This window comes from Dothidotthia symphoricarpi, assembly GCF_010015815.1.
Source record: "Dothidotthia symphoricarpi CBS 119687 unplaced genomic scaffold P153scaffold_3, whole genome shotgun sequence".
In the NCBI taxonomy this organism is placed as follows: Eukaryota; Fungi; Ascomycota; class Dothideomycetes; order Pleosporales; family Dothidotthiaceae; genus Dothidotthia; species Dothidotthia symphoricarpi.
Window position 1 is genome coordinate 108,326 of NW_022985010.1, and position 24,676 is coordinate 133,001.

Below are 24,676 nucleotides of genomic sequence, written 5' to 3' on the forward strand. Positions count from 1 at the left end.
GGCGGAAGCCCACGGCGCGCTGGATGCTGAGTCGCGTCTTGTTATGTGCGGCACTGGCGACGGGCAATACGGTGTATACGGTGGTGGGGACGCAGCGCTATGTATTCAACGTGGATTTAGTTGTTCGCGGTGAAATGACTGCCGCCCTAGAGATGGGTCGCCAGTTCAACGTCTTGGCTCTCGCTCTCAGCGCGCCATGATTGGCTGAGGACCTGCAGTGCCGTGATTGGCAGCGGTGAAGGAGACGATTTCCATAGGGGAAATCTAAATCTCATGCACCGCTATTTCCATAAGAAGCGACTTGCCGCTGTTTTCTGTCCTCTTCACCCTTTCAATTGACTTTGTCTGTCTATCTCGCTTTTAATTACTTTCCCTTCTTCAACAGGAACCCTCTTTATACCAATCACCATGTCTCCATCCGCCCTCGAGCAAGAGAACCACACCCGCGATGCCGAATTCAACAAGGCCATGCACGGCCAATCTGCAAAGGCGCGTGGTGGCATGACGGCCATGCTACAGAAGGACCAGTCGGCGCAAAAGGCTGCCGTCGACGAGTACTTCAAGCACTGGGACAACAAGACGGCCGCCGACGAGACTGAGGAGACACGCAAGGTAGGCCATAGCTGCCCCTTACCCCCGAGTGCGACGCCAACTAACAAACCCCCAGGAGCGACGAGACGAATATGCTACCCTGACAAGGCACTACTACAACCTGGCCACCGACTTGTACGAGTACGGCTGGGGCCAGAGCTTCCACTTCTGCCGCTACGCCTATGGCGAGTCGTTCCACCAGGCCATTGCCCGCCATGAGCACTACCTCGCCCACAAGATGAACCTGCAGGACAACATGCGCGTGCTCGACGTCGGGTGCGGTGTCGGAGGCCCCGCGCGCCAGATTGTCAAGTTCGCCAATGTCAACGTAGTCGGCCTGAACAACAACGACTACCAGATTGAGCGCGCTACGGCGTACGCGGAGAAGGAGGGTCTCTCGCACAAGCTCAAGTTCACCAAGGGAGACTTCATGGTACGACCCACCCCCTGATCGCATGTGTTGCGTCGCTGACTCCAGCCCAGCAAATGTCTTTCCCTGACAAGTCCTTCGACGCCGTCTACGCCATCGAGGCCACCGTCCACGCCCCCTCTCTTGAGGGCGTCTACAGCGAAATCTTCCGTGTGCTCAAGCCTGGAGGTGTCTTCGGCGTCTACGAGTGGCTGATGACGGACGCGTACGACAACGACAACCCCCGCCACCGCGAGATCCGTCTCGGTATCGAGATTGGTGACGGCATCGCCAACATGGAGAAGGTCGAGGTTGGGCTCCAGGCCATGAAGGCTGCAGGCTTTGTCCTGGAGCACCACGAGGATATGGCTGACCGGGACGACCCTTACCCCTGGTACTGGCCGCTCTCTGGCCAGCTCAAGTACATCAGCACCCTGGGCGACATCCCAACCATCCTGCGTATGACCAAGTTCGGTCGCGGCTGCGTCCACAAGTTCGTCGGCGCCCTCGAGATGATTGGTCTTGCGCCCAAGGGCACCCAGAAGACGGCCGACAGTCTTGCTATCGGTGCTGACAACCTGGTTGCCGGTGGCCGCGAGAAGCTGTTCACGCCCATGTACCTGATGGTCGGAAGGAAGCCTCTCGACGCATAAGGGATTTATTTCTGCCGTGTTTCATTTCTCTAGACTCCTTTTGCGCCGACGACTTGTTGGTGCTTTCTTCTGAACTGCATGCGTCGATGGAGATGCGTTTATATATGACTATAATATCTGATGGCGGGCATCATGTGGAGTGTTGGTTACGGCTATACGAGTTAGTTACAAAGCATAGTGGGGAATACAACGAGTAATAGTGCATTCTGAGCGATCCATCAAGCAAATGTGCATGTGAGGTGTTCGCACGATGAGTGGCATGGTGGGATGCTGCAGTAGTGGGTAGGCCGTGTTGGGCCCTCAGCGCGCGGGCCAAGCTGCTCAACATTGTGGATTCTCCGATAGCTACGCTTTAAAGATTTCTCCAACCACCACAGCAGCCTCCCGGCCCTTACTCGCCCACGGTCAATTCTCTCCTCCCCCTACTCCCCCCACCCCACCGAGTAACCGCTGCAATGGCTGCTTCCAGGCTCCTCCGCCCGGCGTCGCGCCTGGTGTCCGCCCCGAGGCCCGCCTTCCGCCCTGCCTTCCGCGCCGCCGCCCTGACACCGTCGATTGCGCGGAGAGGCTATGCGTCGGGCACCAAGGAGATGACGGTGCGCGAGGCGCTCAACGAGGCCATGGCCGAGGAGATGGAGGCGAACGACAAGGTCTTCGTGCTGGGAGAGGAGGTCGCGCAATACAACGGAGCGTAGGTGGTCGCTGGACTGGGCCAATGGCGCTGTGCGGGCAGCCGAGAAGCAGTGCTGACAGCCCGCGCAGATACAAGGTCACCAAGGGCCTGCTCGACCGCTTCGGCGAGAAGAGGGTCATCGACAGTCCCATCACCGAGTCTGGCTTCGCCGGCCTGACGGTCGGTGCTGCCCTCGCCGGCCTGCACCCCATCGTGAGTAGCTGTGGATCCGCCGTGTGAGACGACCCTAACGCCACCCCCAGTGCGAGTTCATGACGTTCAACTTCGCCATGCAGGCCATTGACCAGATCATCAACTCGGCCGCAAAGACACACTACATGTCCGGTGGCATCCAGCCCTGCAACATCACCTTCCGCGGCCCCAACGGTTTCGCCATGGGTGTCGCCGCCCAGCACTCGCAGGACTACAGCGCCTGGTACGGCAGCATTCCCGGACTGAAAGTCGTTGCGCCCTACAGCGCAGAGGACGCAAAGGGTCTGATGAAGGCTGCTATCCGCGACCCCAACCCCGTTGTCGTCTTGGAGAACGAGTCAGTCGTCCGTCAACTATAAAATAAAACGCACTAACCACGCCCCAGGCTTCTGTACGGTCTCTCCTTCCCCATGAGCGAAGAAGCCCAGCGAGACGACTTCGTCATCCCCGTACGTCTCCCCCACCCACCCACACACTCCCCCACCTCCCCCACTAACCCACCCACCCCCAGTTCGGCAAAGCCAAGATCGAGCGCCCAGGCAAGGACCTCACCATCGTCACCCTCTCCCGCTGCGTCGGCCAATCGCTCGTCGCCGCCGAACAACTAAAATCAAAGTACGGCATCGAGGCAGAAGTCCTCAACCTGCGCTCCGTCAAGCCCCTCGACGTCGAGGCTATTGTCAAGAGCGTCAAGAAGACGGGACACATGCTCTGCGTCGAATCTGGTTTCCCATCCTTCGGCGTCGGCGCGGAAATCATGGCCTTGACTTGCGAGTATGCGTTTGACTTTTTGGAGGCCCCGCCTGCGCGTGTCACGGGTGCGGAGGTGCCTACGCCGTATGCGCAGAAGCTTGAGGAGATGGCGTTCCCTACTGAGAATCTGATTGTGGATTATGCGGCGAAATTGCTGAGGGTGGCTTGAATATGATGGGGTTGGATGTGTGAGGGTTAGGGATGTGGAGACTTGACGTGGGGAGTTGGAGATGTATGTATGTATGCTTAGATCGAGGGTTCTTGGGGATCGGGACAACGTGGTGTATCAACGATTGCATTTCTTGATGCGATGCAATGGGCGATTGATGAGGAAGGAACTTGTATAAGATATACTTTTTATTTGCCAATATCTCCTCTTTTTCCTCATCTCTTCCCCGTGGTGTGATGATACCATTCCCAGTAGTTGTTTGTCCGCTTGATCCGTGTTTTTCTTCGACCTTGCACTTTCACATACGCGGCCTGCCTACCTACGTGCTTGATCGCCTCCTTACATTTGCTTACTTACCCGCATCATTCCTTGACTCGACGTTGGTGCTAGAAATGGATAGGTGGACACGCACACCTAACCTTCACCTTCAATTCGAATATGAGAAATGGAAACAAACAGTCATTCAGAGTCCAATATTTTATACAATGCTATGATGTCCTAAATCTTGTCTTAAGTCCTGTCCCGTAGATTCTATCCAGAGCAGAAAGAACGAAAGGAAGGAAGGAAGGTAGGTCGAAACGAGTAGAATTGAGCTAAGACAGAGAAGAGTAGAAGATTAGGATTATACGAGGATATGTTTTCTGTAGAGTGTGTAGAGTGCATAGAACACATGGAATGTATAGGTTATAAAGTGTATGTAGTATATGCGTTTCCATCAGTGGAGTGTATACAATGTATATATCACATGTGTATGGCACGCATGGGGGAACGGATAGGAATTTTTGGCTGTTTGGGTGTATGAAGATGTGCATATGTGTGTTTTTCGTTGGATTGACGGGGCGGTGGGTGGGTTTGTCAAGTGAGTTTGATGATAGTCTAGGTATTGACGGCGTGGTGATGCATGATATACTCGAGTATTTGATTTGTTTATATAGTTTCATTTGTTTGATTGATTATCTATCTACTCGTACCCCCTCCTCCCTATACCTACCTGCTAGCAGATATACATCACACTGTTGACAACGCACACAGCACGTATCCACTGCATCCCAACACCCCTACTACCACGGCTAATTATGATCCACTCCCCAGCCCCAAGACCTACAATAAGCGCAATCCATGCGCATCCCAGAAGAGTAGCCAGCTAAGCAAGTATTTGGTATGACAAGCAACACCAAGACGCCCCGCCGACAGCCCTTCGATTACAAGTGCACCATGTGGTCGTGGGTATTCCCTATCGCTTAAAACTCAAAAAGATCAAAAACGCCAGTTGTTTCGCTAATCAAAATGCCCTTCCTTTGGTGTGGAGGGTAGGTAGCATTGAGGTGGACTGCCTCCTACTGCTATGCAAAAGCCTGGTGAAGATACGCAACAACCAGAATGCTGCTGTCGGACAAGATCTAAGAGATGAAGTGCTCGCTGCGAAGTCGCTTGTCGGTGTCCCGCTCAAGAGGTTCGCCAGAGCGCTTCTTGGACCCATGCGCAGAGCTGCTAGAGCTGTGAGCGGACTTGACGCGCGACCAAGAGTCGAAAGAGATTTCTGCGAAGTTGTGAGTAGTCGATCGGAAAACACGTGATGCTAAAACATACCTCGCTTGGGTTTGCGGACGGTGGGCGGCGGCGAAGCTTCTTGGATCGGTTGCGTGAGGTGCACCACGCTCTTGCCCTTGCGTCGGCTCGGCGTCGAGACAGATACTTCGATATCGGTGTCTGCCTCTTCGTCGTCGTCGTCTTCGCCGTTCTCACGCTTTCGCTGCTCAATCTCCTTCTGGAAGAGAAGGCGGGGCTTGATGGATGAGCGAGTAAGGGGACGGTGAGCCTCGTGACCGGCGGAGCGTTTCACTTGTTGATGCATGTCATCCTCGACGTCTTCGCCGTCTTCAGTGTCGTCCTCTGCCTCTGACGCATTTGATGGCGGACCGCTGTGGAACTTGCGGAAGATCTTCCTTCCACGGAAGATGTAGACCATTCCTGCATCGCGATCGACGGCATCGTTCATCTTCTGCGTTCTCTGGTCAAGCCTGCGGGATTTCTGCGGGGTCGTCTTTGCTTTTGCCTTTCGCTTGCTCTTCTTGACGACGAACGGGTTCTCTTCGCTGTCGTCCTTGATAGGAACACGCTCTTTGGAGTCGGTGAAGATTTCGATCTTTTCAGAGCTCTTGTCCTGGTCCTGAGCGAAGCTCTCGAGGGTGGAGAAGTTCTTCATGAGTTTGCGCGACTTGCGCGGAGTTGGCATAACCTCATCGATAGTGGCGGGGCGATTCGGAAACAGAACACGCGCAGTTTGACCCAGTGAATCCTCTGCCTGCAGGGTCCGCTTACGGGGAGTCTTGGCTGGAGTAGGTAGCATGCCGGGCGCCATGGTCGATAGAAAGCGTCTAGCAGGTGTTGGTGCGGCGTGATCAGAGTCCTGGAGCAGTTAGCAAAGACCAAACATCGTGATTACACCGTTTGTAGTGTTATGCGATGCGATACGCGCATTACGTGCGAGTGTGCGTTGATTGACATACCGAATCAAATGGGGCTGGTTCGTGATGCGCGCGTCGCACTGAGCGGGGAGTGCGGTGTTTGGGTGGAGAGACAGGTGAGGTCGGGGGGGAGAGGTCGAAGGCGAGCGCTCGAGCGACGTGTTTTGCAGTCGAAGTGGGGGTCACGTCGCGCCTGGTGCGTGCTATTGTTTGCTCGTGGTGAAGGCTTCTTTGCGCGACTCTGCTGGACCGGCGCGGTGAGAAGGGCTGCCAGTTATCACCGTGAAGTGGCCCGGGCGGCGTGTGCACGCGGCGACTAGGAGAGGGGGTGCGCTCCATGATGATGGCGGCTTTCTCTTTCACAGTCCGGGGCAGTTGCGGAGGTGTCGTCGTGGCGATAGGGAAAGAAGAGTGAATGTCGACAATCAAAACAATGGAGATTCAAGCTGGAGATGACGGCGCTTAGGCGGCAGGCAGTCCAATCGTCCGGTTATTAATGCGACGTGAAGAGGGACACGGTTTGTGATGAATAACGTTGTTGTTGGGGACAGGAACGGGTGGATACGATAGGGTGCCTTGCGATAACAAAGGGTCGAGCCCGTTGTTGCGACAGAGGAGGTTGGCGATGGCTGGTGCACAACGGCTGCAGGGGTCGAGCGCCAAACACGTCAAACACGCCAACACATGCCACCCAAACATCGACACCGTTGTCTCGCAACTTGATTCCGTTCTCAGACTTGCATGTCGCACTTCACAATAGATCCGCCAGACATGGACGCCTTGAATCTTTCCGACTCAGACACGGATGCCTTGTTCGATACCCCCGCCGCCAAAAAGAACAAGAAGAAGGCGCATGACAAAGACGCAGATGCAGGCGAGGGCGCGGCAGGCACAAAGACGCGTGCGAAAGAGTCGCATTATACCACTGAAGAAGCTCGAGAAGCCGCATTACGGAGGGAGTTGGAGAGCGTGCGGAATGTGAACAAGGTCATTGAAGGGGTTGTGGAGAGCTTGCAAAAAGCCAAGGATAACATGGAGGTATTTTGATGCACTTGGTACAGTACGTAGCAGCTTTGGCTGATCTTTGACCAGACCGTCTCACGAACAGTTCACAACGCATCAATGCTTCTGCAAACCTGGACGCGGATTCTTTCACAGACCGAGCACAACCAGCGACTCATACTCAACCCTCAATGGCAGGGCGCGTCGCAGGACCTGGTCGAGATCGAAGAAGAGGAGGCGCAGCGCAAGCACACTGCTGAACGCCGCGCTATCGAAGAACAGGCGAAGAGAGAGGCAACAGCCCGAAGATTGGAGGAGGAACGAAGAAGAGCAGAGGCCCCGCCAAAGACCACGACAAGGGGGAGGGGCAGAGGGAAGTCACGCGGTGCTTCCACAACCACCACTTCGAGCGGGCATGTTGGCGTAGGTGGACAGGGAGGACGGGGTATCAGTCGGAGTGGATCAACAAGTACTCGGGCTGGGAGTGGTATTGGGCGGGGCCTTCGTGCCAGAGGCCGAGGACTAGGCTAAGAGCGACTGCTCATACGCAGTCGGCTCGACGATTCACCTACAAATCACAAAACAATACGACGTGACATCCAAATGACACGCGACCCAGATATTTGTAGCTTGACATGCGTTCCGACGAGATTGTCGGGTCGTTCAATGGGCGGGAGGTGATCCGTCGTCGCCATCGCGACGCGACATTCGTACCTTGCAGCATTGGCCCGTGGCGTCGGAAGCGCTTCTTGAAGGGGAAAGGCGCTCGAAGACTGCCTCCCCGCCATACACTCCACCAAGCTCACGAGATGCGCAGACGCGTATTAAATCTTCCATTCCTCGTCTTCCCCCAGATCCTGCCTGTTTTATCTCTCAAGCTCTCTCCAACCGATTCCTTGACATCTTCATCGGTTTATTCAACATGCAGGTTCCTACTGCGACTTCACTGCGCGACATCTACCCCGAGGACGCTGTCCCAGTAGAGACAAAACGATGGGAAAGCTTACTGGCCAAGTTCAAAGAGCTCTATGGAAAGCAGGCGGACTTTGTCTCCCGGAGTCCTGGACGTGTCAATATCATTGGCGAGGTAAGACAAAAGCAGCATGTCTATACCCACGCAAGCTCACGCACCATAGCACATTGACTACTCTCTGTATGAGGTGCTTCCTATGGCCATCACAGCCGACTTCATCATGGCAGTAGCTGTGCGACCTACAGACGAGAAGCCACGAGTACGGATAGCAAACCTGAACTCCGAGAAATTTCCTACGCGAGAGTTTGAGATTCCTGAGGGAGAGATTCCGGTAGACGCATCCGAGCATGAGTGGACGAACTACTTCAAGTCGGGTCTTAAAGGTGTCTCGGAACTCCTGCAGAAGAAGCGGGGCAAGTTCACCTCGGTTGGCATGGATATTTTGTGCGACGGAACAGTACCCAGTGGAGGCGGTTTGTCTAGCTCGGCCTCTGTGGTGTGCACCAGTGCGCTGGCCGTTCTGGCTGCGAATGGCGAAGAGAAGGTCGACAAGAAGGAGCTCTGTGAGCTTGCGATTGTCTCTGAGCGCGCAGTGGGTGTCAATGCTGGAGGGTCAGTGTTCTCCCGTCAATCCAAGTCGAAATCAGTTAACAGTATTTTAGCATGGACCAAGCAGCCTCAGTCTTCTCCCTCCGTGGCTCTGCCCTCTACGTATCTTTCAAGCCCAGTCTCGACTATACCACCATCGAGTTCCCCGACACAGATCCCGAACTCACCTTCGTGACCGCCCAGACTTTCGTCGCTGCCGACAAGCACGTCTCCGCGCCTGTGTGCTACAACCTACGCGTTGTAGAATGCACTCTAGCCGCAGTCTTCCTCGCCAAAGCATTCGGCCTGAAGGATCTTCCAACAGACTCGTCGCCTCTAGGCGTCAGCCTGCGTGGTTTCCACGACACATATTTCGAGGAGAAAGAGGGCGTGCCAGACAACACCAAGACTTCCGTCACCGACTTCGAAACACAACTGCAAAAGCTCATCCAGCACACCGGCGATTACCTCCCCAATGAAGAAGGATACTCGCGGGAAGAGATCTGCGGCCTCCTCGGCGTCTCGGAAGACGACCTGAACAAGCGCTACATGTCCAAGTTCCCTGTCCGCGCTGAGAAATTCATGCTCCGCCAGCGCGCCCTACATGTTTTCAGCGAAGCTCTCCGGGTCATTCATTTCCGCTCCCTGCTCGCCTCCCCACCGGAAACAAAAGACAGGGCTTACTTACAGTCACTTGGTGACCTGATGAACGAGACGCAGACCAGCTGTCGCGACATCTACGACTGCAGTTGCCCCGAGCTCGACGAGCTGTGCACGTTGGCGCGCGCAGCTGGGTCGTGCGGAAGCAGGTTGACGGGCGCTGGGTGGGGTGGCTGCAGTGTTCACCTCGTACCCAAGGATAAGGTCGAGGCGGTCAAGAAGGCGTGGGAGGAGAAGTATTACCGAAAGCACTTTCCCGATATTACGGAGGAGAAACTGGCACAGGCTGTTGTGGTTAGTAAGCCAGGGAGCGGGAGCATGATCTTCAAGGTCACTGGGGATAAGCTTGCATGAAGCGTTGGTATAGAGCGTGAATAAACATCAATACTGTGTAGCTGTGTGCATGGGTGAGTCTTGTACCGCGTCGATTTAGTACTGTGCTTGGACTGGCGTCTCCACATGTAATGACAAGACAACCCGTCTCAGAAAGCATTCATGTCAACTCATACAACATCCTTAGTCATGCGCATTTGATACTCAATCATGCCTTCAAACAACAACACCTTCCAGCGATCACAAAGTTTACACCCGCAAAACCACTCTCCTCTCCACAGTCCCTTCCCATGTATAGAACCAGCGCACACCTTACCACCTACTACTCGACTCCCTTCAAAAGAACCACGGCACCGACATCTTCCCGTCACCGATCCTGGCCAATCCATGGTTTACATGCACAAACACATTGTTTCATAGCTTCGGACAGCGATACAAAACAACCAGACTTCGACACCTATCCCGATCCGTGTAATGAAGATAGACATGCTGATTATCCCGCGGGGTTTGACTAGGATTACATACTGATGTGTGTGTACCATGTAATTCTGCGATTACACCACATTGTCTTGTCTTGAGCCTTGCCGTGAGATGGCAGACTGTCTCCTGTGTGGCGCCGCTCCCTGAGTTCATGGCTGAGTTGTTGGACATCACCTCTCAAGGGTGTGTGGTGGAGGATTTGATGGACAAGGGTGGGGATATGGAGGGGTTAGGGACATATCCATGGCAGCAAGAGGAGAGGAGAAGTAGGAATGAGGTCTTTTGTGGACTGTGGGATGTTTAGGCTCTGGAGAGATGTTTGCGTGAAGATTAGATGATAGACATGGCGGAACGTTGGTAGAATCGACGGAGTGTGTTTTCTGATCTGCTGCTGCGGGGCAGCAGCAGATGTCTGACAGTTAGTGGGGCATGTTAGTGAAAGTGACGGAGGTGATGGTTCTTGATTTGGGTTACTCATTAGTTTACTCATCAGTTTACTCATCGGTTTCCTCATTTAGTTCCATCGTTCAATGCTTTCACTCAATCATCTTACCTGCTATCCACGTCATTAGAGATATGCATCTCGCTAGGATACTGAATGTTGAGAATACAACGCTTGCTGTAACGCCGCACAGGGTTGGGAAAGGACGTTACACGAAAAATGTTGCAGTAGAACGAGGACACACAAAAGCGAATATAATCTCTGAGGGGTGTACTAGAGCTATATGAACGCTAACAAGGCATATGGGGCTGGACGACTGGTGAGTACGAAGAAACAACGGTCCATGACACTCAAGATATGATCGTTGAAAAGACGTACAGGAAGTGAGTGGGATGACGTCGCTCAAATTCGATTCGTGGTCTGCACGTCAAGCTCTTAGATTGTTCGACAGACAAGGTCATATCAAGAATGGCTTATCAACCGCTGTTGTTCGGTGAAGCAGTGAAGATGAGGAAACATTTGACTTCACCCGCCATCCCGAAATTTTCGCGCTTCTGCAATTCTATACCTGTCCAACACTGTTACATTCAACCACACGTAACGTCTTGTAACATTTTACCGCTTAATACCAACGCTCGATCGTCATGCATCCTGACAGGATCATGGAAGGTCTGAAACAGGGAAACTCTATCGAGCTTGAGCTTGTGGAGAAGCTCAGAGAGGGTCTGGGACTTATTGCCGACGGTATGCGCACAGAGTGTCTCAATCGAAGCGATGCACTACGCGAGTTGAGGGAGGAGCTGGAGACTGTATGTCACGTTGAAACAGGAAGCAAGCCCGAAGCTGACTATCATGCGACAGGAACGCATTGAGCCAGAACGTGCTGCCGCACTGCAAGAGCAAATCCAACTTACGCGCCTTGTACAAGTCAACATACGCGAGTACCAAGACACCATAGTCTCGTGCAAGGAACAATACCAGCAAGAAGTTGCCGCAATCCGACTAGATTTCGAAATTATGACCCAGTACCACGGCCGTCTACGCGAGAACGCCGCAAAGCAGCAACGGATTCTGAACAACTTTGTCCTCACGATGAAAAGCCGTGGACAGGTCGAAGGCATACATGAGCTCAGAGAAATGATGAGATTCTGGCAGACAAGCAGCATGTTCCTCGACAACGAGTACAATCGCCTCCAAGAGCGCAGGGTTGGACGAAGCAACGAGGCTTGGAGCAGGTACCAGAGGGAGACAAGGACACTTCACGACCAAATCCGCGTCTTGGAACGCATTGCGGAGTCTGCGGGGTTGGACGTAGAGGAAGATTAGGATGGACGATCAGATTGGATTAACCGATGTTGTAGTCTCCGAGGCGAGGCTTTCAAGTTGTGAATATTTTCTCTACCCAGATGGTACTTACGACCTCTCTGTTTTTAGGCAATCTAGACGAGAAAGTTATTGAAGAATGCAGGTCGAATAAATTTTGGATGCATGACCCATGGTTGTGTTGAGCATGGACTTGTCCTCACCAATCCGCAACAATGTAGTCATAATGAGACCCAAAGAATCACTCAACCCCAAAACTATATAAGTACGCAGTTGGTCTTCGCAAAAAGTCGATTAGTATTCCTCGTACATACCTTATTGTCTACATCACACTGGCTCATGATGAATTCTACGACCATGAACGACGACAACATGACCTTGAGCCGCACCGACTCCAGCTGGTCTTTTGAAGGCGGCGATGATGTGGTAAGTTATTATTTTATCCTCCTCTTCGATTAGGGTGCTCTAGCAAGCCGCCAAAAACCTGCCCTCCTGTTCGGTACTCGTTTTTCAGTGCAATGTTCATTCAGACTTCGAAGAGGAGATGTCAGTCCTTGCATGAATTATTGTCCACGCCGAACTACTGATTGCCTCATCGATCAGTCTTCATTCGCTGACAAGCAATCAGATCAACAAGAAGACCAATCATGATGACCAGCCTAACCCCACTGTGCCACCCACACGGACCTTGGTTTCTCGTCTCAACCTCCCTGTGTGCAGATCGCAGGCTCAGGTGGACATGCTTGCTCCTGGATTAAGTGGTGAATCGTCCCGGGATGTTCATGTATCCTCGCCAGCAACAAACGAAGTGCCACTGAAAAAGAAAAAGGGGACGCTTGACCTCCGTGAAACGGCGAGGCAACCAAGTATCACCCCCAGCCTCCTTTTCAAACGGACCAGACTATTAGCCGCGATTCCGACGGGGATTGTTAGGAGAATCTCGTTTCGAATGACCAGCTCAATCAGGAGGCCTCGATCTGAACAACAGGATAGTAGTTCTTCACTGTCAACTGGATCTCCTTTGCCTTTGGACCGAGCTCCTGCGCCTATGAGTGCCCAGATCAGATGGTCGGCTACTGAGTACAAGAACGAAACTGGACCACGCGGCGTCATCCCAGGGTCGTGGCGCGAGCAGGCAGAGGATACTGAGTTTTCGTTGCTCCAGGAGGAGCTGAGACTATGGCAGGTATACGAAAGGGAGTGTGTACAGCCTCAGGAGGAGGAACGTGGTCGTTCACGGACGCGATAAGAGAACCTGAGGGTCTCTGAGGAAGTTTGTGAGGCTAAATGATTATGGTTGGTGCATTTGGTGTGTACATATGTCTCTATGACAAGAAATCAGTTTGTCTGGATATGAGCCTATGCATCAGTATGAGCGGGAACGTATATCTGATTTTTACGAAGGAATTGTCAGTGTAGTCCATCTTGACACTAAAACCATAAGACCAATCGAACAACGATCTATTCATACACAGATACTAGTGCCCACTAATAGTCAACTCCTATTCTAGACAGCCCCCATTAGGTCAATTCGCCAAAACTTTAACATGTACAACGAAGTATTGAAATTGGAGGGAGCATAAAGAGCGAAAGGTTGTCAGTAAATAGATCGATGTTACTTGTGAGGTCATTCACTGAAATATCAGAGGCTACCTTCATGAATAGTATAGAAACACTCTCGTTTCGATACTTTCTCTGGGTCTCTCTCCAGGCACAGTCTTTGGATTTCGAAATCCAGCGTGTGGAACACCTATACTTTCGAATTAGCCATCTTCCACATTAGATCATATACCTGGTCAACTCAAAATCTGGACTACAATGTCTCCAAAAAGTTGCCTAGTACTCCATACATTGAAAGTGAGATTTACCAACGTACCCGTTTTGCACTCCTCTTCAGTATCCGTCTGTAGAAATAAAATGACCTCACTCGCCAATTGTTCACTAAGATAGCAAAATTGCATATCCACATGATAGTAGACTTGGTAGTTCTCCGTAAAGCCAGTGCGTTCTACAACATCGGTAGCTATACAATCGCGGGACGTGGAGATTGAGCGAGAGTCGCAAACGGAGAGAGGCCAGTCTGTGAGTGGGCCGTAGAGAGGCTTCCAAACACTGTTAGGTGATTAGATATGGTATAAGACGAGACACGGGTCAATTAGGGGAACTGGCATTACTTCAGTGTTTGCATCCTTCTGTAAGTTGAGGCATCGATGTTTAACATCTGGGAACTTGTAGCTTGGGCAGCATCAGGCGTGAAATCTGGCACAATGACGTTCAGATGTTAGCAACTATTATATTCGGAGTCATAGAAAAGGTAGCGAAGATATACCAATGTGAATGATAGACGTGGGTTGCAAGTATTCATAATCCTTCCCTGTCGAGACTGGAAAATCCTCATGTCGTTTTCGAATCTATGCTTAACCATATCAGAAATACTGAACCTAACCTCTTCGTTCGTTCTTTCCCTCATTTTGTCAGGATAATAGAGATCACAACAACAAAAGACTCACACCATGTTCCAAGATCTCTACCCTGTTCGCCCCGAACGTGTGTTTCAGCAACTGCTTCAACTCGCCATAATATACACTCTTCACTTTCGCCCTATCGTGGAACTCGTCCGGCGCCAACTCAGACTCCAAATTCACAATTTGGAACCCGTTTCTGTCTAGAGTATACTCAGCCTCTCTGCCGCGGATGTCGTGCACAGTCACGTTTCTTTGGACATGTGTTTCGCAGTTTGTTCGGGGGATTGTGCCGCCAGGATCGTACCGCAAGCGGTATGGTTTCTCATGAAGGTATTTTGGGTCAGGTTTGAGGAATATGAGGTCGGTTAGGACGTCGCCTGCTGTCGCCATGCTTGTTGAAGATGTAGTGCGGGAACCTTCAAGTTCTTCGCTTATCATGGTGGAACCTCTTGCGAGTGAGGCTGCCATGACGGCTAAAGTCGAAGTTGAGACCGGTGAGGGGGCGGGGTTGGGCGTGCATGCAGTGATTGGATAAACCCTACCCATACCACCACACGACCCGAATGCGATTTTCATGTATCTTGATAAGCTGGAGCAGGCAGCATAAAGACTTATTCCAGCAATCTCGCAGATGTTAGTCTAGTGATTGGGTGGTGCTACAACGTGTTTACTAGCGAGCTTGCATCCGGTTGGTTCTGCGATATCCGATTATAAGTAGCCTGCAGCGCATCGTTGCCCCCTCTCCCAACCTTGGAAGATCCACTTGGTCACCCTTATCGCTGCTGACCCATTTCAAACCCATCACTTTTATTCTCGTGAACCAGCCCCTTCACGACCGTTCTTGATGTAAGCGCTCTGTCCGTTTTGCTGGAAGGCAGCAAACCTCACTCACCACGCTTGCTCTACGGCCCCGCAGCTCTCGTCATCACCACCGCTGACCCCAAATACTACCACAGACAACAAGCCTTGAGATGCCTACCGAGCAAAAGCAAGACCAGACCGCCCCTTCCACTAAGACACAACCCTGGAGGGTGCATTGGCCACCCAAAACGCCTGTCACCGTTGGCGAGAAGCACGGCTTTGGAGAAGGCGAAACAATTCAGCTGGAAGGGACAGCGTCTGGAGCGCATTTGACGTCACTGGAGAAGGAGCAAAAGTTAGATCGGGTTAGGCTACAAGCTCTTGAACCAGGCGGTTTGTCATAACTCAAAGTCGCAAGACTTGAAGTAAATACTGTGATATCTACTATGTAATCTGAATGCAAGCAGAGCTTTGTTTTGGCGCTGCAACACCCACGATGTGCTTATCTCGACCAGAACACAACCAGTCGATCAAAGTCAGCTTCCTGAATCTTTCCGTCCCCAGTCGCATCTTGCCTATTAAGTTCGTAATACCACCTCACACTCTCAGCCAACTCTCTGTCTGCTTTGGCGGTATCTCCCACTTGCCGCAGTACTTTACTTTTGCAGAATTTTGCGCGAGCAGTTTCTGCTTCGAAGGCGGAGTCAAAATTGTGGTATATGTGAATGGCTTTGTCCACAAGATCTCTATAGATTTGTCAGCTTCGTAAGATGTTCGCCGCGACAACTCTACTTACAAGGCTTCGGCCAGTTGACCAAGTCTCATGAAGTGTCTCGTGATCCGAACGAATGCATCTGCTGTTCGATGATGTGCACTTCCGAGAGTATTACGGTAGTGATTGAGCGAGCGCTGATGATACTCTAGACTGACGTCGTAGTTGCTGAGTGATTCATGTACGTTTCCGAGAGTATAGAGAAAGCGTCCGGTACTGGTCAAGTTATCAGCAAGTATATCGCTACTACAGAAATTGGAAACTCACATGAAAGACTCTTGATCGTTGGATCCAAATTTCTTCTCCCGGTCACGAAGTCCTTGCGAGAGGACTTCGAGTGCTTCGGTGTACCGCTCAGTAAGCCAATAAACAACCCCCAAGTTCACACCGGGTAAAGAAACCTGCCATCTTTCATAATTGTCCAGCTGCTCCATGCTGCTAATCGACCTTTCAAAGCACTTTTCCGCACGTGAATAATCATTTCGAAGCATGTAAGCACATCCAAGCTCATTGAATGACAGCGCGAGACGCATGTCGGTGCCAGGTCGCCTGTTTCCCAAATCATTCATCATCATCGCGTGAAACTTTGAAAGGTATTCGAGAGATTCGGTGGGTCGGTTGATCTCGTTTGCCATAACGCCACGATTATGGTGAATCTCAGCGAGAATGTTCTCAATATCTCGCTCATTGGGAAGATGTGGTTGTTGATTGACCAGGAGTAGCGGATACGAAGACTTTAGCTCCTCACAGAGACGTTGAGCTATACCGCTAAAATCATCCGATTCTCTGGTTCTTCCGCGCTCATGGCAGTACCTATTCTCTTAAATTAAGTTACAACTACACGAAGATTGCTGACTTACCATCCGCAATCGCACCATAACCTGGCGTATAGGAAAGCCCCGTACAGGTGGTACTCGTCAGTATGTATGTTTGAGGAATGGCGGCGCAAGCGGATGATATGTGGGAACAACTTCAGTATGTTAGCTGTTAGCCAAGACTGCTTTTCCTTGTGCAAATCGTTACCTCCTCACACTGCGGCCATCTTGAGATGCCATGCCTCCATGTGAATGTGTGAAATGGCCTGAAAACTTATCAGCTTGGTATCCGTGAGATGTTGTGTTAGAAGCTCATATACCATTGCGCAGAGAGGAGAAGAACGCAGGTATTATAAACATCCCTCGAGTATATAGGACTCATTTGTTTCCTCACTGCATCCTGTACAATCCGATGTATGCCGTAAGTTGCTGATGTAGGGCTCCGTATTACGAGACTATACTTAAGCAGCTCTTGCAGTGCCTCGTGCAGGCTTGATTGGGTCGCCGGATACCCCTGAATAAACACATGAGGGGAATCCGTTATCAGAATCCGTTCGGGAATCTTGTCTGGATCGAGCATAGCTAACACATCTAACAACGGTCTCGAATGCTTGATGCTCTCAAACGCGACTTCGAGAAACGAGTGTTCCTCGGCCATGACGAACCTACCCAGCTCTCCTCTCATCTTCTTCTGTAGTTCTTTGTTCTCACGAGTGTGATTCTGCGTAAGAAATTCGCTGAAACTCAAATTCTCTCCTGTGATCCATTTCGTCAAGTGTCTCAAGGCGTAGGGTACACCTTTGACCTTCGAGCTGATGATACTTGCGCATTGTTTTTCCTCTGGTGAGACGCCATTGTTTAGTAGACTGCACATGAAATTGGCTCCTTCTAGGGGTGTGAAGGGATGGAGCGTATGAGAAGGATACCTATCATGAGACCACGGCATCGGCCGTCGGCTTGTTATGAGGATTGAACCACACTCCCTTTCAGTGGGCCAGAATTGATCGAGTATAGCAGGTTCAATAACATGATCTAGTATGAGTAGCCAGTTCGCTCGCTCAGATCTGAGATCGGACTTAGATGATATCGTAGGATTCCCGAGCCAACGCTTGAAAAGATCTCTGGTTAAGGATTGATCACCAGAATCAGCCGATGCTTCATCCACCAAGCCTAAGTGAACTGTGATTCGATTGATATCCTCGATCAACTTTGAGGCTTCGTCAGCGTGAACCCAGAATACTGCGTCGAACTCTTGCATGTGTCGGTATACAAACTCAACTGCGACCTGAGTTTTACCAATTCCAGCCGGCCCATAAACGCTACATGTTTTGAGAGCAGTTGCTTGTTGGTTTGGGGTTGAGACCTCTCCAAATTTAGAGCAGAGTTGACTTTCAAGGAATACAAGGGCATCCTCCCGACCGAAGAAGTCCGTGTTCGGTCCCAGTGGCATGTACCTGCATGGAAGCGAAGGCTCCCTTTTGGTGCTCCCGGTAAAAGCCATGTCAACGTGATATTTGCGCACAAAAGAAGACAGAAGACTATCGAACTCTTGGCCTTCATACGAGGTATCGGTGATGAAATCCCATTCACCTGGAATGTACTCGTCTGGTTCGTTGTCGGGGTCGTCAAAAGTAGGGGTTCCTAGTTCATCTGGGAAATCTCTGTGGCTATCGGAATGACGTGGCTTGTCACTACCTTCCGCCAATTCATTGCTTGTAATCTCGCTTGCCAAAGAGAGAGGTCTATCGCTCGCTACATCGCCGTCGGTTTCGTCCAGCCATGGTAGGGAATAAGACGCAATCGTCATGAGATGTGATGCTATGTGTTTCTGCATCTTCAAAGCTAGAGTAGCTGGAGAAGGCTGTTCAGTTCCTTTGCGGCTGGAATATGCGGTTCCCTCGTTGTAGGGTTGGCTGAGATTCCCCAGGGAGATATTGCACAGTGGGCAACATTTGACAGGACTAGGATCCGGAAGTCCACGTTGTCGTTTCAGCAACTGTATCTGGGCGTCATTGAATTGATTTCCCTGAGAGCCATGTCCTTTTAGATGCGCCGCGTACTCGTCTCCGCAAGTAAAAGACATTGTATCGCAGCCTCTCGGATGACCAGGAAGGCGACACGACCAACGCACTACATGAGACCGTAGGTGCGTCGCCCACGCAGTTTGATCGCGATATCTGGTATCTGGCTGAGAACAATTTTCGAAGATACATATGTACGGCTCGAGGTCTTTCATAAGATGCTGCCTGAATGCATTCTAGTCAGCTGCTGCCACCTGCAGATCTAGTGACACTAAATGAGCCATCGGTAGGGCATGAATGCCCATCTCTATAGTTCATATGTCGATTCATTGGATAGGGCATTTTCACATACCTCCATAAGCGCTTATCGAGAACTGTTGTCGAAACCAACTGACAGCAATATGGACATTCAAACTGGGTTCTTGTTTTGGGAAGCCTTGGTGGAGGTGGCAAGCGGGAGTGGCTGAACATACTTGCTACTGAAGTCCCACCGATGGAGCTAGCTGCCTTGGAAGAGGTGCTGAGCTTGAATTGTGATTCAACAAAACTAGTAGCATTTCCGATTGAAGGCCGAGCCTGGGAACCGGGGTTGGTTTGTGGTATTGAGCACTCTGAGACAAATGGTGTTGCTTTGGTTTCCGCCTCCGGCAAAACTGAGTTGGTACTATGTGCGTTCTGGCGAGACGACAACGGACGTCGTTCTGGCGAGCTATCTTTTCCGCCAAACAATATATCCTGGTGCTTTTTCCGGAAGAGAAACAACCTCCTTCGTGAAGCATTGGCTTTGCTTAGACGGCGAAGCAAATAGTCGGGAGCATCGCGACAAATTTGTCGTAAAACTTCCTGGCTGTATCCCTCAAATGAAGAAATTTCGTCAATGCCAAATTCATCTTTAGGGTTGAAATGGTCCGCTTTGGAAGCTTGAGATATAATCCCAGGATGCCTTATAGCCTTAGCAAGGCGATGTAACCGATCGATAGCACTGCGTATGTCATTGAGACATTCATCTTCAGTCGGTACATCGAAATCGGTCGACAATTTCATTACTGATGTGGAGGTCTTCGAGAGTTCGAGAAATCCGTCATCGCATGTCGGAAGAGTAACACATGCATCTTATGATAGTCAACATTGGTCAACCATATGGAGGAAGAAGGACATACTGGGTTGTAGAAGTCTTGAAAGTCGCAGCTCAGCTGCTCGAAGAATCTCAAGCTGAGAAAGAACCAGTGATCGCACTTTCTCGCTTTCTCTTAGCCGATAGTCTAAGGAAGCGTAGTGCTTTGCGAAAGTTCCGATATGAGCTGCCCATATCTTGAATCGCGCATGTTCTTCCTCCACCGCTTCAACCAATTCAGCCTTGTCAGCCTGCAGCCTCAATGAATCCGAGTCTAGCAAGGCTGAAAACTCAATATTACACGACTTCGCAACATCAGCTATTGTATTGTGATCCATCCTCCCAAACGTCGAATGTGACTGAGAATATCCAAGAACTTGCTCAGAAGAGTGTAGAGAAGTCAAGAGTGTATGAGAAACAGGTGTATCGTTGATAATGCAGAGTTGCGGGGTTGATACGTGGTCATGTCTGCAAGAGGGGGTGTGACAGACGATGCAACGAATAGGCAACAGTGCTGCTTGAGAAGCAACGAGGCTGCATATGAACTGGTGAAGGCTGAGCTCAAGCCTTCCTTGCGCGATTAAGCTTGATGAGTTGCCTTGGTCCTCGCAACCTCTCCACCAAAACTCCATTCCCACTTCCCAAGTAACAGCTACCGGTAATCCTCAATCATGAGTGGAGTCGAGATAGCTGGTCTAGCACTCGCTGTGTTACCAGTACTAGTCGTTGCAATCGATCAAATCAAGGCACAGCGACTAAATCCAAGAAGGGCAGAATTTATGGAAAACCTGGCATTCGAGATTACCTTCCTCCAGATGAGTTTGACGAAACTGGCGAAAAGCCTGTCTGAGCTGCCCAACGGGCTACGAGAAAAGTTGCTATCGCCACAACCCACACAGGACCTGGAAGCAAGTTGGAAGACAGCTGAGGTGGTGCGTACGCTTCATGCGCGTCTGGGACCGGGCCACGAGACATTCTTTGTTGCACTCGCAGCTATCTTGGAGTGCCTTGATGGATTACTGGAGAGAAGGCCATTGTTTCTGTCAAGCGACGAAACGGTACGTTCTTTGTGTGACTACATTGAGTTATGAATCAAGCTGATAACGTCATAGATCCTCGCCCCACACACGTATGCGAAACTGCGCATGATACGCGACGGAGATTCAACACCTATCAACAGTTTAAACTCCCGGCTGCGATTCGCCTTTGAAGCGAGACAGTACAACCAAATCCTCAACAGAATTACGAATAACAATGCACGACTGGAGAAAATTGTTGGCTGGTCTTCAGACTCACTGTTCGTGACGCCGGAGTCCCCCAAGGAGAGTCGTACCATCGGCAGTCCTCATATCCAGCTGCGTCCCTTGATGCATACTCTGTATGAAGCACTGGGAGAATCATGGCCATGTGATTGCCATGGTAGACATGAAGCTCGCCTCTGTTTACTACAATACCGAGACCGGCGCCGAGATTCCATGACATCTGACACAGGAGGGTGCGACAATGTATACTTCAACTTGCTTGTGTCACTAGCTAACGAAGGAAATGAGCCATATTGCCGCTGGCTTGAGAGTCAACTCTGCATCGCCCTTCATCAGTATGTCGTTCAGCTTGATATCTCCCAACGTACATACTAAACGTCTATCATAGGGATTTGGCTTTGCAACCAACGCATGGTGTTCGCTTTGTCTTAGATGCTACTCCATCGTCCGTTGACTCAGGAGTTGGTGTTGAGATGACCACAATTCCATCCAGAGCCACAGCGACCCGCAACAGGATAGAAACGCTCTGTCATACACTCCTACAGGCTGAACGTAGCCTGTGCTCACCAAAACTTCTATTTGATGGAGGTTGTCTGTGGCACGTGAGTAGTAGGCCGTCGCCACGGAGCTCTTTGCCAACCTTGACTATCCAAGCTCAGGAGGTGGATGCCTCCCTTGCATCATTGTTACGGGGTGACAGGAAGCTCAGACTGAAGGAGAAGCGCATTTTATCAGTCATACTGGCAAATTCCCTACTCCACTTCTGCGAAAGTCCCTGGCTGAGTAAGAAGTGGAGCAAGGAACACATCTCGTTTTTTGTGTCACCCGGCCAAAGAGACCTAGAGATTCGACGGCCCTATTTGTCGACCAGGTTCCAGGATATACGCATCGAAGATGAGTCTGATGCACTCTACAGGCTACATCCAAATCCCGCAATTCTAGCACTAGGAATACTCCTCCTTGAGATCGAGCTGAACTCTCCAATTGAACATAGACGGGGAGATGAGGATCTCAATGCCGACGGAACGCCCACTATAAACACTGACCACTTCGCCGCACTGAGACTCTTCGAAGACATGTCTGATGACTTGTATGTGAACTATCAACAAGCAGTCTCTGCATGTCTTAACTGCGACTTCTACGACGAGGACACGATGGAGCCCAGTTTGGACAACCCTGATTTTCGACAAGCGGTGTACAAAGCTATCGTGAGGCCTTTGGAACAAGAACTGCACAGTGCTTATGAACTTACGCTAGATGATTTAGGCCTCGACCTCGTCTAACTGGCACTGGACAATACTACTGCGGCCTGACCACTCCACCTTGTAGAGCAACTTCTGTAACTTACTACATATTTTCATTCCCACCAGTTTATGGTTGATACTCTTTTCGTATTCTCATGCTATGTGAAATTAGGCGTTGATTTATCTGTATCAGGATTCCGGTATGGGACAGCATTTTCTGTCTGTTTCTTTTTCTACGAACAACAATATATCTAGTAGCTATTTTCTTTCGAACCCCTTCGTAACTCTACTTGTACATCTCCCTTTAACGTTTTACCTAAACCTACTCGCTTAGCGATATAGCAGTATGTTTCTATACTACAACACGCGGTGTGTTGTTAAGACCATGACGCTCTGGCCTACTGTAACTAAGACACTTTTCACGAGTTACTCGTCAACATACATTTCCAAAGCTATTGCCACTATTGTATGTTTAAATTAGGATATTTCTCGAGCTATTCATATTTTGATTCTCTTTCTTTGCAGAAAAGGGTTTTGTGATTTGATTTGGCAATTTCGAATCCACTGTCTTGTTATCTTGTGTCTGCGACTTGATTGTGCTATCTTGACATTGCTCTACCTGGTCTCGTCCCTAAGTAGGAGGGCGTTCTCCTTCGTCCAACGTTCAATGTCGATGAAGTGTCAGCGAAGACGTTCAGGTCTTCTCAATAGATAATAACGGCTGCGGTCGCGCAACTTGAAACCTTCTCTCTACTCTGTTCATATTCGGCTTTGATTAGGCTCCTGAAAGGTTCTGCTTGAATGCATCTGTTTGAGACCTATCAAGTCTTTTTCTAGAAGAAGGGCCTTTTCAATGTACACAATTCCTGAAGGAAGTCATTTTGGTGCTTTCCACGCCAGAGAGTCCGGTTACCAGCGGTCTCTGTACTGATTTTGCCGGAAAATACTTGACGTTAAACTTATCCTGGCTCTCAAGCCAAACGATATTTCTTACTGTAGTTACACTCGTGATCGGATGTGTATCGAAGCCTCCAAAAAAAGACCCTTACGCCTTGCAGGATTGTTGTATCGATTTTGAGTTCTTGCCAGACGTATCGGTCTATCAAATTTACCACGAAATTTCCAGGACGCGATTTTGTCGCACGCAGACTCTGCATCCGCTTCTCTTGGATTGACTCGCTGTAAGACAACGCATTTGCATCAAAGCTCGCTAAAACTAACAGATGTATTCTCCAAGACGATCTAGATGACTGGTCGATTGAGGCGAGTCGCATGAGTTTTGTGTATAGCCAGGCCGCTTGCACGATCGCGGCAACGGCTGCCGCAGACAGCGACGGCGGACCTTTCTTCGAACGAAACCCCATGTTACTGAGACTTCGACTTGTAAAGATGCCAGAGAATCAATATCCGAATGCAACAGCAGATGACGGCCTTTTTCGTTGGATAACCAGTCTTTACTAGTGTGATATCCATCATTTGAAGGGCCAAGACGTTGAATGGGCCCCTTTGAACTTGAGAGCATGGGTTAGCCAAGAGCGGCAGTTGTCACCGCGGGTCATTGATTTCTGTAACACACAACTCTTCTGGGAATGTCACAAAAACGACGCATGCGAAAACTATCCTAGCTCTTTGCCATACTGTGCATTTCCAATCTGGTCTCAAGATGTTACCCGCCTCGAACAACACTGCATGATTCATTGCCTCACGCACGCCTTAAGTGACCTGGCATTTCATCCTGCTCAAACCGATGATCGTGACGATCTATACCATGCCTGGCGTACATTTCTTGTACAGTACATCAGCTGCGGACTTACCAAAGGCGAAGACAAGCTGGTCGCGCTTCAAGGAACAGCAGACGTTCTAGGCATAGCTCTCAATGACCAGCTGGTTGCAGGGCTGTGGAACAACCGTATTGCACAAGAACTATACTGGGTCAAAACCTTGTAGGGAGGTCTTCCATGTCAGAAACCAGCAAGGTGGAGAGCTCCAAGTTGGAGTTGGGCCAGTAGTCATGCCATAATTCTGGTGGGTTTCATGAACAATTGTTATCAAAGTCATGAAAACTGGGTCGAGGTTGTCGATCTTGATGTCAAAACCAAGCCGTCTGGTGAGCTAGAACACGCCTCTATGCGAATCGGATGTAAGGTCTTACCCGCTGCCATCGAAGTCACTGGCAAATAGCACAATGAGTGATGACGTAGGATATACTGGGGCATACGGACTGGTCATCAACATGGATGACTTTGATCAGCAAGGAACGTATCAAGATCTTTTTATGGTGAGCCAGCATTGTTCTCACGTCGCACCGCTAGAAAGGTGTATAGACAATTTGGTCAAGAACGATACAAACGCAGTAGTGACGGTTGACGAAGAACAAAACGCAAATACAGATACTGCAGACACGATCTCGCTAGGTAGCAGCAGTTCGGATGATAGCAATGATAATGAGGAC

The 24,676-nt window shown here is 50.4% G+C and overlaps 11 protein-coding genes across 11 annotated transcripts; 8 read left to right on the forward strand and 3 right to left on the reverse strand.

Annotated features, from left to right (window-relative positions):
• The first annotated feature begins 53 nt into the window (after positions 1–53).
• On the forward strand, positions 54–1,862 carry P153DRAFT_307603 (uncharacterized protein). Its single transcript, XM_033664670.1, has 3 exons — positions 54–612; positions 668–1,024; positions 1,075–1,862. The coding sequence occupies exons 1-3, from the start codon at positions 409–411 to the stop codon at positions 1,651–1,653; spliced, it is 1,140 nt and encodes a 379-aa protein (XP_033527511.1). The 5' UTR covers positions 54–408; the 3' UTR covers positions 1,654–1,862.
• A 182-nt stretch (positions 1,863–2,044) lies between these two features.
• Positions 2,045–3,631, forward strand: P153DRAFT_363348 (pyruvate dehydrogenase E1 component subunit beta). Its single transcript, XM_033667354.1, has 5 exons — positions 2,045–2,344; positions 2,416–2,539; positions 2,590–2,876; positions 2,925–2,988; positions 3,051–3,631. The coding sequence occupies exons 1-5, from the start codon at positions 2,109–2,111 to the stop codon at positions 3,459–3,461; spliced, it is 1,122 nt and encodes a 373-aa protein (XP_033527512.1). The 5' UTR covers positions 2,045–2,108; the 3' UTR covers positions 3,462–3,631.
• Positions 3,632–4,403: 772 nt separating this feature from the next.
• Positions 4,404–6,535, reverse strand: P153DRAFT_331556 (uncharacterized protein). Its single transcript, XM_033665468.1, has 3 exons — positions 5,972–6,535; positions 5,052–5,871; positions 4,404–5,001 (listed from the first exon to the last, which is right to left on the reverse strand). Exons 1-3 carry the CDS (start codon positions 6,266–6,268, stop codon positions 4,862–4,864), a joined length of 1,257 nt encoding a protein of 418 aa, XP_033527513.1. The 5' UTR covers positions 6,269–6,535; the 3' UTR covers positions 4,404–4,861.
• A 91-nt stretch (positions 6,536–6,626) lies between these two features.
• On the forward strand, positions 6,627–7,617 carry P153DRAFT_392982 (uncharacterized protein). Its single transcript, XM_033671197.1, has 2 exons — positions 6,627–6,967; positions 7,022–7,617. Exons 1-2 carry the CDS (start codon positions 6,671–6,673, stop codon positions 7,460–7,462), a joined length of 738 nt encoding a protein of 245 aa, XP_033527514.1. The 5' UTR covers positions 6,627–6,670; the 3' UTR covers positions 7,463–7,617.
• A 97-nt stretch (positions 7,618–7,714) lies between these two features.
• Positions 7,715–9,703, forward strand: P153DRAFT_392983 (galactokinase). The gene is made up of 3 exons (XM_033671198.1): positions 7,715–8,018; positions 8,068–8,516; positions 8,567–9,703. Exons 1-3 carry the CDS (start codon positions 7,854–7,856, stop codon positions 9,504–9,506), a joined length of 1,554 nt encoding a protein of 517 aa, XP_033527515.1. The 5' UTR covers positions 7,715–7,853; the 3' UTR covers positions 9,507–9,703.
• Positions 9,704–11,051: 1,348 nt separating this feature from the next.
• P153DRAFT_392984 (uncharacterized protein) lies at positions 11,052–11,733 on the forward strand (the record flags this gene model as incomplete). Its single annotated transcript, XM_033671199.1, has 2 exons — positions 11,052–11,216; positions 11,269–11,733. The coding sequence occupies 2 exons, from the start codon at positions 11,052–11,054 to the stop codon at positions 11,731–11,733; spliced, it is 630 nt and encodes a 209-aa protein (XP_033527516.1).
• Positions 11,734–12,072: 339 nt separating this feature from the next.
• On the forward strand, positions 12,073–13,034 carry P153DRAFT_412738 (uncharacterized protein; the record flags this gene model as incomplete). Its single annotated transcript, XM_033672119.1, has 2 exons — positions 12,073–12,156; positions 12,359–13,034. The coding sequence occupies 2 exons, from the start codon at positions 12,073–12,075 to the stop codon at positions 12,977–12,979; spliced, it is 705 nt and encodes a 234-aa protein (XP_033527517.1). The 3' UTR covers positions 12,980–13,034.
• Positions 13,035–13,385: 351 nt separating this feature from the next.
• Positions 13,386–14,663, reverse strand: P153DRAFT_353543 (uncharacterized protein; the record flags this gene model as incomplete). The annotated part of the gene is made up of 5 exons (XM_033666446.1): positions 13,386–13,480; positions 13,607–13,842; positions 13,905–13,989; positions 14,060–14,141; positions 14,241–14,663. The coding sequence occupies 5 exons, from the start codon at positions 14,661–14,663 to the stop codon at positions 13,386–13,388; spliced, it is 921 nt and encodes a 306-aa protein (XP_033527518.1).
• A 78-nt stretch (positions 14,664–14,741) lies between these two features.
• P153DRAFT_363354 (uncharacterized protein) lies at positions 14,742–15,571 on the forward strand. The gene has a single exon (XM_033667355.1). It carries the CDS (start codon positions 15,167–15,169, stop codon positions 15,398–15,400), a length of 234 nt encoding a protein of 77 aa, XP_033527519.1. The 5' UTR covers positions 14,742–15,166; the 3' UTR covers positions 15,401–15,571.
• P153DRAFT_353544 (uncharacterized protein) lies at positions 15,499–18,666 on the reverse strand (the record flags this gene model as incomplete). The annotated part of the gene is made up of 7 exons (XM_033666447.1): positions 15,499–15,742; positions 15,793–15,984; positions 16,036–16,581; positions 16,629–16,738; positions 16,792–16,849; positions 16,904–17,902; positions 18,038–18,666. 7 exons carry the CDS (start codon positions 18,664–18,666, stop codon positions 15,499–15,501), a joined length of 2,778 nt encoding a protein of 925 aa, XP_033527520.1.
• Positions 18,667–20,311: 1,645 nt separating this feature from the next.
• On the forward strand, positions 20,312–22,399 carry P153DRAFT_392987 (uncharacterized protein). The gene is made up of 3 exons (XM_033671200.1): positions 20,312–20,776; positions 20,831–21,315; positions 21,369–22,399. Exons 1-3 carry the CDS (start codon positions 20,390–20,392, stop codon positions 22,261–22,263), a joined length of 1,767 nt encoding a protein of 588 aa, XP_033527521.1. The 5' UTR covers positions 20,312–20,389; the 3' UTR covers positions 22,264–22,399.
• The last annotated feature ends 2,277 nt before the right edge of the window (positions 22,400–24,676 follow it).